The 16,092-nt window shown below is 33.3% G+C and overlaps 1 protein-coding gene across 1 annotated transcript; it reads right to left on the reverse strand.

Annotated features, from left to right (window-relative positions):
• On the reverse strand, window positions 1-3,454 carry LOC105341522 (protein DDI1 homolog 2). The gene is made up of 8 exons (XM_011448085.4): window positions 3,114-3,454; window positions 2,617-2,835; window positions 2,349-2,475; window positions 2,092-2,219; window positions 1,772-1,900; window positions 1,486-1,589; window positions 859-1,042; window positions 1-623 (listed from the first exon to the last, which is right to left on the reverse strand). Exons 1-8 carry the CDS (start codon window positions 3,376-3,378, stop codon window positions 418-420), a joined length of 1,362 nt encoding a protein of 453 aa, XP_011446387.1. The 5' UTR covers window positions 3,379-3,454; the 3' UTR covers window positions 1-417.
• Window positions 3,455-16,092: the final 12,638 nt, after the last annotated feature.

Below are 16,092 nucleotides of genomic sequence, written 5' to 3' on the forward strand. Positions count from 1 at the left end.
TTTAACCTGTATTATTTTTTATTTGGAACAATTTTAAAATATACAGTGTATATCTTACACCCCTGCTTCTGGCATTAAATTTGTTTGTGTGATTTACACATAATATGATGTACATGTACATTTGTACTATAGCTGGTTAAATGTAAAACTACAGGCGTACATCGAGAGGCTCTCCTTTATTGAGACATTAATATGAGAACTTTATGCTAAACAAACTATCATGTAAAGAAGTGCAATAAATATGAAGAGAACAAGGCCAAACTTAAATGCATTGAAAAATGTGATAAAAAACTACAGAACAAGAAATCATACATCTTAGTATACAAAGCAATAATACCCAGTAACATAACAACCTCTACATGATCATAACATATTCCCCCACATTCATCACATTTACACTAGTAAATTTTATTTTCATCATTTTGGAAGCTGGAAGGATTTTGCAAACAGTGCAGCAAGTGCCTGGTCCACATTGCCATTGGCTGCTGCTAGTTCTTGTATCACTTCCTGTCTGGAGAATCCATTGTTCATTAGTCTCTGGATCACCTCCTCCGGATAGTCCGCTTTGATTGAGGCACTTGGATTGACTGTTTTATTTTCACTGGATGGACCTGGTTGTGTACCTTCAAATACAATTGGGAACTGTTTTCTCCACAAGTAAACTAATATAAATGTGCATGTATATTTAAACAGAGTAAATCAATCTAAGGATTCATAGGGCCCAAAATGAATGTGTGATATGCATTTCAATACTTTAATTTCAAAGTTAAACACTTTATTTCATCATCTGTTTTTATTATGAATTTATCTTTATAATACAGTCAAGTAATTCGTTGCCTTTTCCCATCAAAAGCTTACCATCATTTTGGGATTTGGCGAGGGCTTCTGCTAGCTGAGCGTCTTCAGACATTTGAGATTTTGGAGACATGGGTTGACTAAAGTTGAGTCTGGCTTGATCAGGGAGCTCAGATTCGCTCAGGAACCGAGTTTCTGTTCCTGTTGTTCCAATGATTAGGACATTTTTCTTAAGATCAATACAGCACTTGAAAGAAAAAAATTATTGTTATCAAAAACCAGAAAAGATCATTGAGTAAAACTTTTGCTGTACAATTATGGATAGATGTATGTGTATCAAGTTCTTGATGGTTATCAGCAATATTATATTAAACAAAAATTTTTATGCTTATAACAAACTCTGAATGAATAAACTATCAAACATTGTGGCCCATTAAAGCCAACTGACACCAATTTAAGTGCATCATGAACTTGTATAATCAAACTAATATCTAATGTCAAAGACTACTATCCATGCTTTTGCTGTTGTGGTTCAAAAAGTAGACAACATTATAGTACATGTACTACAGAGCAGATCTTCAAGTACTGCTGAGAACCATATTTAGATAAATTAAAGGTCAATCGATTGCAAACCCTAGTTTAGTATAGATTTACATGTACATTTACCAGTACATGTACAAACAGAATCACCTGATGTCTTTTCAACATATCCAGCCCCAAAAGCATATCCATAGGCTGTTCCTCTAGTATTGAGAAAGATGACTGAAGAAAATCATTGCCAATCTGAATCTGACCTGAAATACACATATTTACATAAGTTAAGGTTTTATTAAGAAAACTGTCTTTTTATAATACACTATATAAAGTACTGTACTGGTATTTGTAAAACATCATATTATTCAGCATCACCAACTAGGCAATTTGCAAAAATTGAATTTCATTAGAAAATTCATGTACATGTTGGAGTGTCACATACCTAGATGCACTCTTCCAATGATTTTCTGGGTTCCTACTCCTTTCGCTATACCCGCCCACCTCTGGTCAACCAGTCTCATAATGTTACATCTCTCTGCACATGCCTGACTCATGATAGTCATCTGTGCTCCTGATCCAAACCAAGGAAATGTTTTGAAAGTTTGTACTAGGCATTTCTTTAATATGTGTATAATGAGTTAGATGGTTTTATAAATAAATAATTCGATCAAAACTAGAATCGCAAGCTTGACAGGATTTGCTCATGTGAACAACCAAGTTTTTGATACTGCTATATATTTCTTCATTGATCCTGTGTCTTACCTGAGTCTACAAATGCCTTCACATGATGCCCATTGACCTTACAGTCAATATACAACATCACAACCTGTCCAAAGCTCTCAGGGGCAAACTCTATAGCACTTTCCATGTTTGACTCCACATTCTTCATTCTGAATTATATATCAGCATTTCTACAGAGATCTAACATGAACCCCCGTAATTCTAGTTAACAAAAGAATGATGATGATACGTGTAGTTGTCATAACTGTGCATTTATTTGTATGAGAAAAAAAACCAACCTTATTTCCTCAGCAATGACACTTTGAACACTCGGGTCAAATGGATCAGCATTCATTAGCTGGATTCGTTCTCTCTCTTTTTCCATTTTCTCTTTTCGCTGTTTGTTAAAGACTTCTATAAACTTTTCTGAAAGACATTTACATGTATACAAATATATTCAAATATAAATTAATGAGGATATGTCTCAAATCCATCACTATAATTTCAAAGTTTCTCATAATCAGGTTTAATCATTTAAGTAAACACATTCAGTTGATGAAAATCAACCTTTATTTCCACTAAGTAGAGCTTCTGCAAGAGGGGGGTTTCTCTCTTTCAACAATGACAACTCATGTGGACTGCCGAGCAGCATCTGTCTTATGACCTCCGGGTCATCAGGGGCAAGTGGTCGCTGACCTCCTCCAGATGCCCTACTAGGACCCTGGGCCCCCTGAGTCTGAGGTTGACCAGGTATATTTATGCTTCCAAAATCAATCAAAGGTATGGCTGAAATGGTTTAACAATTATATATAAATAAGATTGGAAAATGGAAAAGGTAAATTGACACAAAGTAACACTTGATTTAATATTTCATGACATTAATAACCATGTCAGTCATGAAAACAGTCCAAGATGATAGCTATTCCTGAATATTTTTTCTGTAAATCACTGCAGGGTTATTAAAGATTTTTTTTGGTTATTTGAGTTTATCAACCAAAAAATAACCTTTCATTTTTTATTTCGAGATATATATTTGAGTTTTTTGTAAACTAAGATAAATAAACCTGGTGCAGGTTGCTGTGGACTGTTTGGGGCTTGTGAAGGTCCACGCATATGTTGCAACAATAACATGTCCCCATTTTTAATCCCGTAAGACACCAATGTTCTTTTGTCATCATGAAGGGGGCGCCCATTCCATAAAATAGCAATTTCTGAGGCCGAAATACCAATTTCATATTCACATAACGCCTTAAAATTCTCCAACTCTAGGTCTTCACTAACGTCTAATGAAAATATTTGGTCGGAGAGAGTGGTAACTGTGATATGCATTGCTTAAAATGTTTTTCTCGTATCACGCAAACACATTTTATCAAAAGTTCCGTTTTCACTACACATGCGCACCGAGCACAATAAACCAAAATATAGAACCTGTCGGTAGAGGAAAAAAGAATCCGTACGACCCGTAACCGGGGAAAACACTTGGTTTTTTTAAATTTCTTTCAGTTTCCATGTCTGCATTCATTCGTTAATGATTTTAATTTTCTCCACTAACGTTTGTCTGCCATTTGAACAGTAAACTAAATTTATCTTGGATTGAGGAATAAGGAATCATTCTTTGAGTAATATGTTTTACGGTGCGACCGTTGGGGCGAGCGCAGCATGTGATCAAATAATGAATTATGATAAATCAATAAAAATAAAAGTATCAACGTACCGTAAATGAATTTGAATGCAAAATAAAATATAAACATGCCTATTTTTTCTAGTTAATTTTCATTATTCATAATTTATAAGATTGTTTATCTCAGATAAAATGTTGTTGAATAATAAAGATTTTAACATAATGTTTATTGCAGTTTATTTCCTCTTTTCTTGCAGCAGACATTTTTCTTAAACCTACATATAAAAAATTGACTTATCATAGAGCCCCCCCCCCCCCCGTTTAAAAAATATATATAATTTACGTATAAAAAAAATTTGCTGATCATATAAGAAAAACGGTTTTGGACCCCCCCCCCCCCGGGAGGATGTAATAAATGTGAAAATTAAGATACCATTGAGCAGTTTAAGAGCTAAATGCATACCACTGGCGTCGGAAGCAAATTGAAAGTAGGGGGGCTAAACTAATCCTCAGAAATATTGAGGAAAAAAGCTATTTCCCAAAATCATGAAAATCCTAATCCGGGGGGGGGGGGGGGGGGGGGGGGGGGGGGGGAGTATACCTATTCTTTCGAAAATAAATTCCCCTTCCCAAAATTTTTTTCCCCAAATCATGAAATTCCTAATCCGGGGGGGGGGGGGGGGGGCGCTAGTATGCCTATTTCTCCAACTTCTCAATCATTCAAGGTGAATTTAGGAACAATTACATTATCGGCGATAAAAAGTGGGGGGGGGGGGCTAATACCCCTATGATGCTTTGTGCCTAATGGTTAAGTCTAACTTTGCAAAATAAAGTGGGGGGGGGGGGGCTAAGCCCCCCCCCCCCCGTTTCCGACGCCTATGCATACTACGCACTCACCATTCCTCATCCGGATTAGAATTTCCCTGATTTTGAGAATTTCTTTTTCATTTTGCTCGTAGGCCTAAATATTTTTTGAATGACGCCCCCTTTTAAAAAAACGTTCCTGGAAATTACTGTAAATATATAGTGAATAAAATAAATGTGAGCATTCATCCAAATGAGAGCAGGTTACAACTGTTTCCTATTAAAAAAAAAAAAGATGTCCCCATTCGTTAGCTTTGCAAGATTTTGAGAATATTTTGATATTTATATTTCAGCAGATTAACAATAACTACTTAGAGTATTTTCCCTTATTGTGACGTCAAAGTTTACGTCGGTCAAGTGTCGTCTGTCTCTTTAAAAAAAAAAACTAAGTGAAGTATACTGTTTTGTTTACTTAAAAAGCATGAAATTCTTGAAACTACACAATTTATCTGTTTCTCAAAAGTTTTACTTTGATTCTCGCGAGAAGGAATCAAGTCTAGTGAGATCGTCCGACATTGATAAATTGCATTGTGGGTCGAAATTTACTGACTCCGAAAAATTCTGTGGGATCAATGTGCAAGAAATCCATTGTGACGTCACTCGAAGGAACGACAACTCTGTTAGTCTTATTTTATCTACAATGCATGATGTACATAGTCTTTATCTTGTTCTCGTGAGAGTGTGAAATGGGAAACCATATTTACAGGGAATTACTGGGACGATTAAAACAAGGCATTACTGGTCCGATTTACTGACGCCAAAAAAATCCGTTGAATGAATGTGCAACTAGTCCGAATTTTCTATTCACACACGCCTTGCCGGTAGAGCTCGCTTCGCGCCGGCGCTGCGCGCCGGCGAGCTGCGCTCGCTATTATGTATGGCACGTCAAATTCACAAAAATGAGCTAAACATAGTTTCACAGTCGATAAACTAGGTTTATCAGCTGTTAACTATAGTTTACGGATCCTAAACTATAGTTAACGATTCGTTAACTATAGTTTACATCTGTGAAACTATATTTCACGAATGTAAACTATAGTTTACGAATGATAATCATAGTTTATCTATTTGTAAAAAACGTTAACAATAGATTTTGCTGATAAATATAGATTCACATTTGTTAATTATAATTTACAATCGTAAACTATAGTTAAGAGTTGTTAATTATAGTTTCACAAATCGCGAAACTACATTTAACAGACAAATTTTCAGAAATGAGCAAAACATAGTTTCACAGTCGATAAACTAGCTTTATAGTTTTACGTTTGTAAAGCATGGTTTACAGACAGAATCTCTCATTTCGTATCTGACATGCGGAATTCTCTGTGAAACTGTATTTTACGACCCTAAACTATAGTTTACGATTGAATCTATAGTTAACTAGAGTTTTGTTCGTAAATCATAGATACGTTAATCCTAGTTACAGCAAGATAAGATTTTGCCTTAACAACGATCATGTTCATTGGTTGTTAATATATATTTCTTTTTGACAAGAAAAGTGATTTTTCGATAACTTTATAGCAATTGAAATTATCAAAATAACTTAAGCTTTTTTATTTTGATTTAAACAAAATTAATACAAACAAAAACAAACAAAAACGCGGGCTTTTTTTAAATTGTATTTACTGTACGGCGGAAGCTGACGAGGGGTGCGATCCTTATGCAATTTTGTACAGAGGGCAAATTCGCACGTGCTTCCCTATGAAGAGCCATTTTCTACAATGGCGCACATTTTGTATCGCCTCTCACGATTGGTTACTTGAGATTTTAAATTGAAAACTATAGTTAACACACATTTATACTCATAAACTATGTTTAACAGACGTAAACTATAGTTAACGAACGTGAATAGTTCGTAGGACGATAAACTATGATTAACAAACGTAAATTATAGTTTATCTCTCAAAACTATAGTAAAGGATCGTGAATTATAGTTTATGTCTTTTAGATATAATTTATAAATATAAATGACAGTTAACTATAGATTAGAAACGAAAACTATAATTAGCGATTGTAAAACATAGTTTATCTGATTAATATAGTTTCACAATCGTGAAACTATATTTATCAACTCTTAACTATAGTTTACGAATGTAAACTATAGTTTACAGAGTTGAATCTATATTTATCAGCAAAATCTATTGTTAACGTGTATTTCCAGACAGAAAAACATAGATCTGCATTCGTAAACTATAGTTTACAGATGTGAAATATAAATTAACGTCGGTAACTATAGTTTACGATCCGATAGTTAACAGCCGATAAACCTAGTTTATCAACTGTGAAACTATGTTTTGCTAATTTATGTGAATTTGGCGTGCTTTAGATTTGTAAACCGTAGTTTTCTGATCATAAAACCCTATTTATCAGATAAACTATGTTTAACAACAGCAAATGATTGTTTTCAGTGTTAACTATAGTTTACAGATGTGAAACATAGATTATCGCGTTAACTATAGTTTACAGATGTGAAATATAGATTAACGTCGGTAACCGTAAACTATAGTTAACAGTCGATAAACCTAGTTTATCGATTGTGAAACTATGTTTAGCTCATTTTTGTGAATTTGGCGTGCCATAATTATGAAGTGATAATTTCGGTCTTGGTGTGATCAAATACAATAAAGCCCAAACGGCTTTATGATAGATTTGACCACGCCCCGACCGAAATTATCATTAACATTTTTGATAAAGAATTTCTTCCTATGCTAAATTTGAGCTTCTTCAACAAGCCAAGTCTTTGGTATGCATTTTTAACAATATTATCGATATACTCTGACCAGCAAAGGTTCTGACAAAAAAGTAATCCTAAGTGTTTGTGTGTTGAAACATATTCTAATCGACTATTTTGGAATTGGAGTTTGGAAGAGTAAAAATTTGTTTTGAGTGTAAAAAATATTGCTTTTGTTTTGGATGGATTAAATTTTAACAGCCAAATGGATGCCCAGTTTTCTAGAACTTTCAGATCATGATTCAGGACATATTCAATATTGGCAACATTGTATGAAGAAGATTGTAAATAGTTATCATCAGCGAACAGTCTACACAGCGAAAGCATATTTTCTGATACATCGTTTACATAAATCAAAAATAGAAGAGGGCCAAGAACTGAGTCCTGTGGTACACCAGCAATGACACCTCTACAGGAGGATAATATGTCCTTATACATAACTTTTTGTTTACGATTACATAAGTAGCTTTCAAACCAATTAAGAATATTGCCACATATACCATATGTTTGTAATTTAAAGGGTAGACCTTTGTGCCACACTCTGTCAAAAGCTTTCGACAAATCCAAAAAAACCATGCAACAAAATTTCCCTTCATCTATAGCTTTAACAATACTGTGATATGTTTCTAGTAATTGATATAAAGTTGAGTGGCCAGGCAAAAAACCAGCTTGATATTTATAAAATAGGTTATTTTTAATAAAATAATTGTAGACATGTTTGAATATAATTCTTTCCATAATTTTGCTAACACAGCTCAAGAGTGATACAGGTCTGTAGTTTGTTGCTGATACAGGTCTGTAGTTTGTTACTACAGAAGGATCGTCCTTTTTAAACTATGGTAAAACATGAGCAATTTTCCAATTATTTGGATACACATTTTCAGTCAAAGATTTGTTGAATAACAAACATAGTGGTTTGGCGACAGATTGTAAAGTAGATTTTACATGTAACTTTTTGTGACTTATTGCATCGGGACCTTTGGCTTTGTTAACAGGGAGTATTTGTATTATATCAATAACTTCTTGCTCCTCAATAGTTACATTGTTTAATTTGTCATTACATATGTGATACTATTGAGGTAGTTGACTTAAAGAGTCATCAACGTTTGAAACAGATGAAAAAAAAAGTTTAATACAACTTTTTCTGTATCGGTAAAAGCAATATTAAATTCACACGTATCAGACGTATACTGTATCAGTGGAATGTCTTTCGTTGGTTTTGCATAAAAAGCGTCTTTAATTAACTTCCAGTATAATTTGTTATTATTATTCGAGCTCGCGTCTGACAATTGTAAGTCAATACTATCATAATAATTACAAAGTGCATGTTTTTTCATGTTGTTAACTTTGTTTCTGTGTTTAGTTTAAACAATATTTTATTGATAATTTAAAATAGCAGGTACATGTATTAGGCATAAAGTACAATAAGATTGGGAAACAAACCAAAAGGCTTATACAAATCCTTCTCTTAGATAAGAAAAAATATGAGAGGTGCAAATTACATGTATGTATGATTAAATAAAGAATCAGAAAGCTTATATAAAAGAGGAGATAAAGACATCCAATATATGTATCAATCAAGACTAGACATTTTGACATATGCAGGAATTACAAGTGCATTTATTTTTAAACTAGTGAGTTAATCGACCCACGAACGTATAACTTCATGTTATACTATAAGGAAAAAAATACAATTATGTTCAGAACAATTTGAAGTAAAACACCAAAGGAAATACATGTATGAAATACATCCCTGTATAAATATATCCTAGACGCTTTTACATATTTAGAGAATATAATTAAGTAAAAAAAAAAGTGTCGAGGTTACACTAGGTACCCTGAAATCGTTTACTGTCGACGATAAATTTTTGGACCATATAAAAAAATGTATTTATTATCATTATCGCTAAGATTGGGAGACCCAAAGAGTAATAGTTTTACATTTGTTGGATCTCGAAGTTTGTTAATTGTTTCACTACGAATTACATTAAAATTTGGGCAATATAAAAGATAGTGGTCATTACTTTCAATTGAACCACATGTGCATAAGGGGGAGGGGCAGATGTTTCTGCGGAACATATAAAGTTTCAGGGCGCTGCACTCTAATCTTAACTGGGAATGTAGAATTTGTCCTTTTCTGGATCCAAAATTATAATAATCGGGAATGTTTATGTTGCTACGATTTAAATATTTTTTGAAATTGTTTAAAGAAGTGTTGTTTTGTATTTCATTAGGTAGTGTATTCCAGAGCCTTATTGTACTTGGAAAGAATGACTCATAATATAGCTTTGTTCGTGCGAAAATTTCTCGTATGGAATTATTACTTCTGGTATTATGTGTTCCATCTTTAGAAGTTTGTGTTTCTAAAATATTAGAAAGATATTCTGGAGTTTTGCAATGGAACATTTTAAAGAACTGAACGAGTCGATGGTTTCCCTACGCTTTGAAAGTAACACCCAGCCTGTTTCTGTGTATAAAAATGCAACGGACGCCATTCTATTACCCACCGTCACTATTCGTGCCGCTTCTAACTGAATATTTTCTATTTTTCGACTAAGATATTCCGGTAAATTATCCCATATTATATCAGCGTATTCTAAGGCTGGTCTAATAAAAGAGAAGTATATTTTTTGTAAGCAGTTTCTATCTAGTAAAAATTTAACTTTGCGCATCTGTCCCAATCTTGCATAAGCCGTGGATATCATTTCATCTATATGTTGGTTCCACGATAAGTTACTACTAAAAATTACACCAAGGTGTTTAAGATAATTTATCCAATCAGATTCATTCTTTGTTTTTAATGCTTTGTTTCGAAGCCGGTTGCGTATTCTAATGGTTTTTCTAAGCGCTGAGTCAAACCATGGTTTGTCCTTGGGCCGGATAGTGACCGATTTTTCTGGTATACATTCACGTACAAGCTTTAAATATTGTGAAGTAAAGTGTTCAGTTGCAGTATTGACATTTTCTGCGTTGCTTATTATGTTGCGCCAGTCGCAGTCATTAATTAGTTTGTTAAGTTTGTCAAAATCCGCATCTTTGTATCGCCAGACATTACGTTTGTATGAACGATTAATTTTGTAATTCATAGTAACGCACACATAGATTGCTTGTGATCGCTAAGCCGCGCCTCTACGTTTTAAGTTCCGGATTCAGTTACGTCAATGTGTTCTGTTGTAAAAATTGGGTCAAAAAGTGTTCGTGAGGAATTCGTGATTCTTGTAGGTTCATGGATTTTGTTGACTAAGTGAGTGTTGGATATTACATCGTACAAAATATGTGTGTTAGGAATAGTAAGAAGGTCGACGTTTATATCACCAACTACTATGAGTTTGTCGGAAATTTCACTGGCTTTGTCTAAAGACCACGAGAAGTTTCTCCAAAAAGCGGAATCGGCATGCGGTGGACGGTAAACACAACATAAGAGTAGTCGCGAGGTGAGATTATCAATTTCTATCCAAATACATTCTGACAGTATTACCTGGTTCGAGATCAATACGTCTTCGAGATCGAGTATTGTTACTGGTATAGATAATGACCCCACCCCCATAAGAATTTCGATCTTTACGAAAAATGGTATCAAAATCGTCTAGTGGTATGTCATCTGAAATTTTGTGGTCCAGATGCGTTTCAGTAAAACACGCAATATCGAAATCTCTAACTATGGCGTTAAGGGAATATATCTTGTTTCTTATGCTTCGAACGTTTAAATGAATAATTTCAACTACACTTTCATAAGAAGGGCCGGGATTGGTTTCAATATCACCCGATAGTATTAGAACTAAAGCAAAAAAGTACATGGAAAAAAAATGTATGAAACGATACCATAAACTCTATGAAAGCTACTAAAATCACACATTCTCATCAACATATTAAAAAACGACAAAATATGCTGTAATTTGAAAATAACGAAAATTTCTGAACAAATAAGCTGCCTACACGCTGAGTAAAAATTACCTATTGCGGCTTGATATTGCTCAATGCTGTTACCAATTATCTAGTGTCTGATTCATTCATGACTTTCTCGCCGCAACAAGGAAATTTGTGAAAAACATGTACATAATATTCTTGAACTAATAGCAAATAAACCAAAAACCGTTGACAGTTGCCGTTATGAATATAACTGGAATAAGCAAAAAAAAGTGCAAAATAATGAAAAACATTGAGAGTATGGAATAACACAAAAAACATATCAAAAAATATTTTACAAATGTATATATTATATAATTACTCATATTATACCTTGACTACAGGAGAGAACATAAATAGGCATTATGTCTGCTGTTCAATCCATTTCAATGTATCTATATACTTGAATAAAATACTTCATAAATTAAATTAAATTGAATAAAGGTACCGGAATTACTTTTCCCATGATTAAATATACATGTAAAATATCAAGAAATTGTTTCATTTTCAATGTTTTCTACATAATTCCTTGAAAGACGAATAAAGTACAGCAAAGAGATTAAAGGTCAAGATCTAGTAAATGAAAGGTGCCTACAGGTTCATGAAATTTAAGATAAGAAATTCTTTCAATGATGCTTCATAACAATAGTTTTGTTAGATAGGGTGTACCAGGGCTAAATTTTTTGGTAAACACAATGAAAAATCTTGTTCTAAACTGTCATTTGCAATGAAATATGAAGAAATGAGTAAAACATTTCGGAGGTCTGACCATTTTTTACTAATTAAATATAACTAGAATGCCTACAGTGTCTCCGTCGACATAATTATCTTGCATGTGAAAATAATTTGACTAAAATGTCGACATAAATAAGTCGCATGTTAATATACGTTTTGTAATCATTTTACATGTCGACATAGGAATTCTTGGATTCTGACATAATTAAGTCACATGTAATCAAGCATGATTATGTTACTTTTTGAATGATAGTCCGAAACATCTGAAGTTTTCCTGGCAAGTAAAATATATCAAAGATCGTTAAATACACAAGAATAGATATGGGTTATCACATATCCAATTCAATTTAATTCAATTTATTCACTCAAACCGTCAACTTGACGTTACATAAGCTACATATATATAAATATTTACAAATGTATGTATAGAGTCAGAGGTACATGTACAGTACAAATTAGAGAGAAAAAAATATGAGAAAAAATACAAATGTTCAAGGAGGACAGACTGATTCAAAAATTCGTTTATAAATAAAGTTTTATCTTTAAAAATTTTTAAGTTTTAAAGTAGACAATAATTCACAAAATTTAAAGGTGTTTGGTCTTTCACAAAATCTAGGTTCCAAGTATTTTTGTCTAATACGTGAAAGAGCATTACATTCCAATATAAAGTGCATTTCATTGGCTATTTGATTATTATTACATATTGTTATACTTTAATGTTAAATACTGAAATCTGATTGGTTAAGACGCAGTTAATAATATTTACTATTACCCTCAGCGTTAGCAACGCACTTGGCAACGGGTAACATTAAAAAATGTTACATGCGCGAAAATTATGCGCGTACGGTTCGCTGTAGAATTCACGTTATTCCTATATAAAAGCACTAAAATTTTCTTAAAAATTTAAAAAAAGACATTCAGTATAACAAAATAAATAGTGCCTGTTTGGGAGGATAACAGTTGAAATTGACACCCCTCGAAAACCATTGTCAACCTCCGCTTCGCGTCGGTTGACAATGGTTTTCTCGGGGTGTCAATTTCAACTGTTACCCTCCCAAACAGGCACTATTTATATAATGTGCAGCATCTTGCCTTACCATCTACCATCTACCATTTACAGGGAGTCGGTGATTCTTCGTTCGAAATTTAACAAGTATTCTTCGAAGTTCTAATAGTAAAATACTCAAATATTTTTCATATCAAAAAGTTAATTTGAAAGTTTTATATATATGACCTTTAGAAGAATTTGCAATATCAGCCGACCATTTCTGTACAAACTCAAGGGTGCTAATCTACGTCATCACCGGGATGACGTAAACATACACAGTCGGCCATTTTCTCTCGGTTCGAATTAGAGGTAAGGTTGTTTTGTACCCAGAGACTAAATACTTGTTAAATACACCACTCTTACGGAATTACATTAGACCCACTCTATTATGCTAAAACTGTATAACTTTACAAACTGCAGTCATTTTTGAAAACACCTCGCATTTATCCAAATGTATGCCGAGGTAACGTTAACGCACTTGCACTATCGTACATTCAATTCACACATTATATGCATGTTTAACAAAGTATGAAACATATTTTTTAACAAAACTTATTATTAGCGGTCTTTTAGCCTTAAATGAATTCATCTAGTCAATTACAATCTATAATTTGATAATGTTGACATTATTTGATGCTATTACTAATATCTTGATAACGTTAACACATCCATTTTTCGATGATAACGTTCACACTTTACTTATAATAACGTGTTTTCTTATTTTATCAATCTTATAATTATATACTTTTTATTTATAGGTGAATATGGTTTAACATAAAAGTCGACTGTGGCTAAATCAACCAAAATCAACGGCTGCAAAAATAAATTCTAAAAACAAACATATAGTAGAAAATATACCGGTATGTACTAGTGATTCGCCACACAAAAACAATACTCTGATTTTGCAACGAAAGATAAAAGAGACACCTTCTAAGTCACTTCTTTGTAAAGTATTCAAGCAGCGTTCAACACCATCAAAATCTCCATTTATCAAAAGACTGCAGAAGAATACAATTTTTATGTATCCCCCTCTGTATCAAAACTTCATTTAAAATAATTAAAAATGATTTTGATCAAGAATCTCCCGGGTCGTCTGATAAAGTTTTGAAGTGTCAAAACAACCACATAGAAAGTGAAAGCATTAGAGTAAAATGCACAGGGCCTTCTAAGAGTAGGCGTGCTCTGCTTGAGCGGTTTGAAAACAATTCAAACATTTCTTTTTCAGGCGAAACTGGTATAATACCTGTAGGCAATACGTGTAACTATTTGGTATAAGGAAGCTTTACCTTGACGCTGTTTGGTTTTTTATTTACTTGTGCTATTTATAGTAACATTGGCGATTTGCCTGCCTATAGCCAGGACTTTTCTTTCAGCAGAGCCCGGCTAAAAATCGTATTCTTCTTCAGTCTTTTGATAAATTGAGATTTTGATGGTGTCGAACGCTGCTTGAATACTTTACAAAGAGGTGACTTAGAAGGTGTCCCTTTTATCTTTCGTTGCAAAATCAGATTTTTTTTCTTTGTGGCGAATCACTAGTATATACCGGTATATTTTCAACGATATGTTTGTTTTTAGAATTTATTTTTGCAGCCGTTGATCTTGGTTGATTTAGCCACAATCGACTTTTACGTTTAACCATCTTCACCTATAAATAAAAAGTATATAATTATAAGATTGATAAAATAAGAAAACACGTTATTATAAGTAAAGTGTGAACGTTATCATTGAAAAATGGATGTGTTAACGTTATCAAGATATTAGTAATAGCATCCAATAATGTCAACAATATCAAATTATAAATTGAAATTGACTAGATGAATTCATTTATGGCTAAAAGACCGCTTATAATAAGTTTTGTTAAAAAATATGTTTCATAATTTGTTAAACATGCATATAATGTGTGAATCGAATGTACGATAGTGCAAGTGCGTTAACGTTACCTCGGCATACATTTGGATAAATGCGAGGTGTTTTCAAAAATGACTGCAGTTTGTAAAGTTATACAGTTTTAGCATAATAGAGTGGGTCTAATGTAATTCCGTAAGAGTGGTGTATTTAACAAGTATTTAGTCTCTGGGTACAAAACAACCTTACCTCTAATTCGAACCGAGAGAAAATGGCCGACTGTGTATGTTTACGTCATCCCGGTGATGACGTAGATTAGCACCCTTGAAACTGGTCTTCGAGCCTTTGCTTGACAGCATTTGTAATCCAATTAACACTTACAATACATTGTTCGTTCCAAATGTTTGAAAACCCACACTTATCAAAAATAGAATGTATACAATCAATCCATGGGTCCTTAATAATTTCATTATTACATTGTATGAACAATTTATTTTCTGGCCCGGTGAACAATTTTGCCCAGTATGAAATCATTCTAGGTACAGCTTTTTCGACAGGTAAATTAAATTGCCTTATTTTCCTGATGCACCCATACCTGGCCTTCTGTACCTGTTCACATACATGTGTTTCTGCTTTTCTGAAAGACCCTGAACGTAAAAAAAAAAAAAGAAGGAAATCCGACTTTTGAATTACTTGTACTTGAATTTTCACTGTGCTCAGGCTATTTCTAATATAATTTAAAACCACTGGACTTTTTTATGAAACTGGTGCATATAGTTTTTCATGTTTGTAGCAAATACGACCATCCATTCTTGCGTCACTTATAAACATTGCACACACAGTCAACAGGAGTGCGATCAGGAATATGGTGCAGTGTTGCATAATCATTCCGTCATTAAAGAGAAAAGAAAAGAAACACACCCACCCTTACTTTAAAGAGACCGTGTGATAAGTAACGAACAATAATCACGAAAGTAATATAATTATTGAAATAATGTAAGCAATATTCAATAGCAAAAACAATTGTCAATCGAAGAATTACCTATTTTTTCGTGAAAAAGACTGAAAAGGCAGCTAACGTAAAGATAAGTTAGAATACTTTTCATTCAGATTTCTTATTGAAAAGTTATCTTTAAAATTTAATTTTTTGTTAATTTTGTTTCCTTCCACGTATTACGTATGCACCGGTATTCTGCTGATCACGAATGGAACTATGTTTTTCAGCGTAAATGTGTAAAGAGTACATGACTATATATAGGTTGAAAAATCTGATCGACTTTATTAAAACCACAC

The sequence above is a fragment of the Magallana gigas genome, chromosome 3 (genome assembly GCF_963853765.1).
Source record: "Magallana gigas chromosome 3, xbMagGiga1.1, whole genome shotgun sequence".
NCBI lineage: Eukaryota > Metazoa > Mollusca > Bivalvia > Ostreida > Ostreidae > Magallana > Magallana gigas.

Coding starts and splice junctions, on each gene's coding strand:
- LOC105341522 (XM_011448085.4), bottom strand. CDS start 3,378: ATGCATATCACAGTTACCACTCTCTCCGACCAAATATTTTCATTAGAC. Junction 2,476..2,616: donor TCTACTTAGTGGAAATAAAG/GTTGATTTTCAT, acceptor AATGTCTTTCAG/AAAAGTTTATAGAAGTCTTT. Junction 624..858: donor CGCCAAATCCCAAAATGATG/GTAAGCTTTTGA, acceptor TTGTATTTGAAG/GTACACAACCAGGTCCATCC.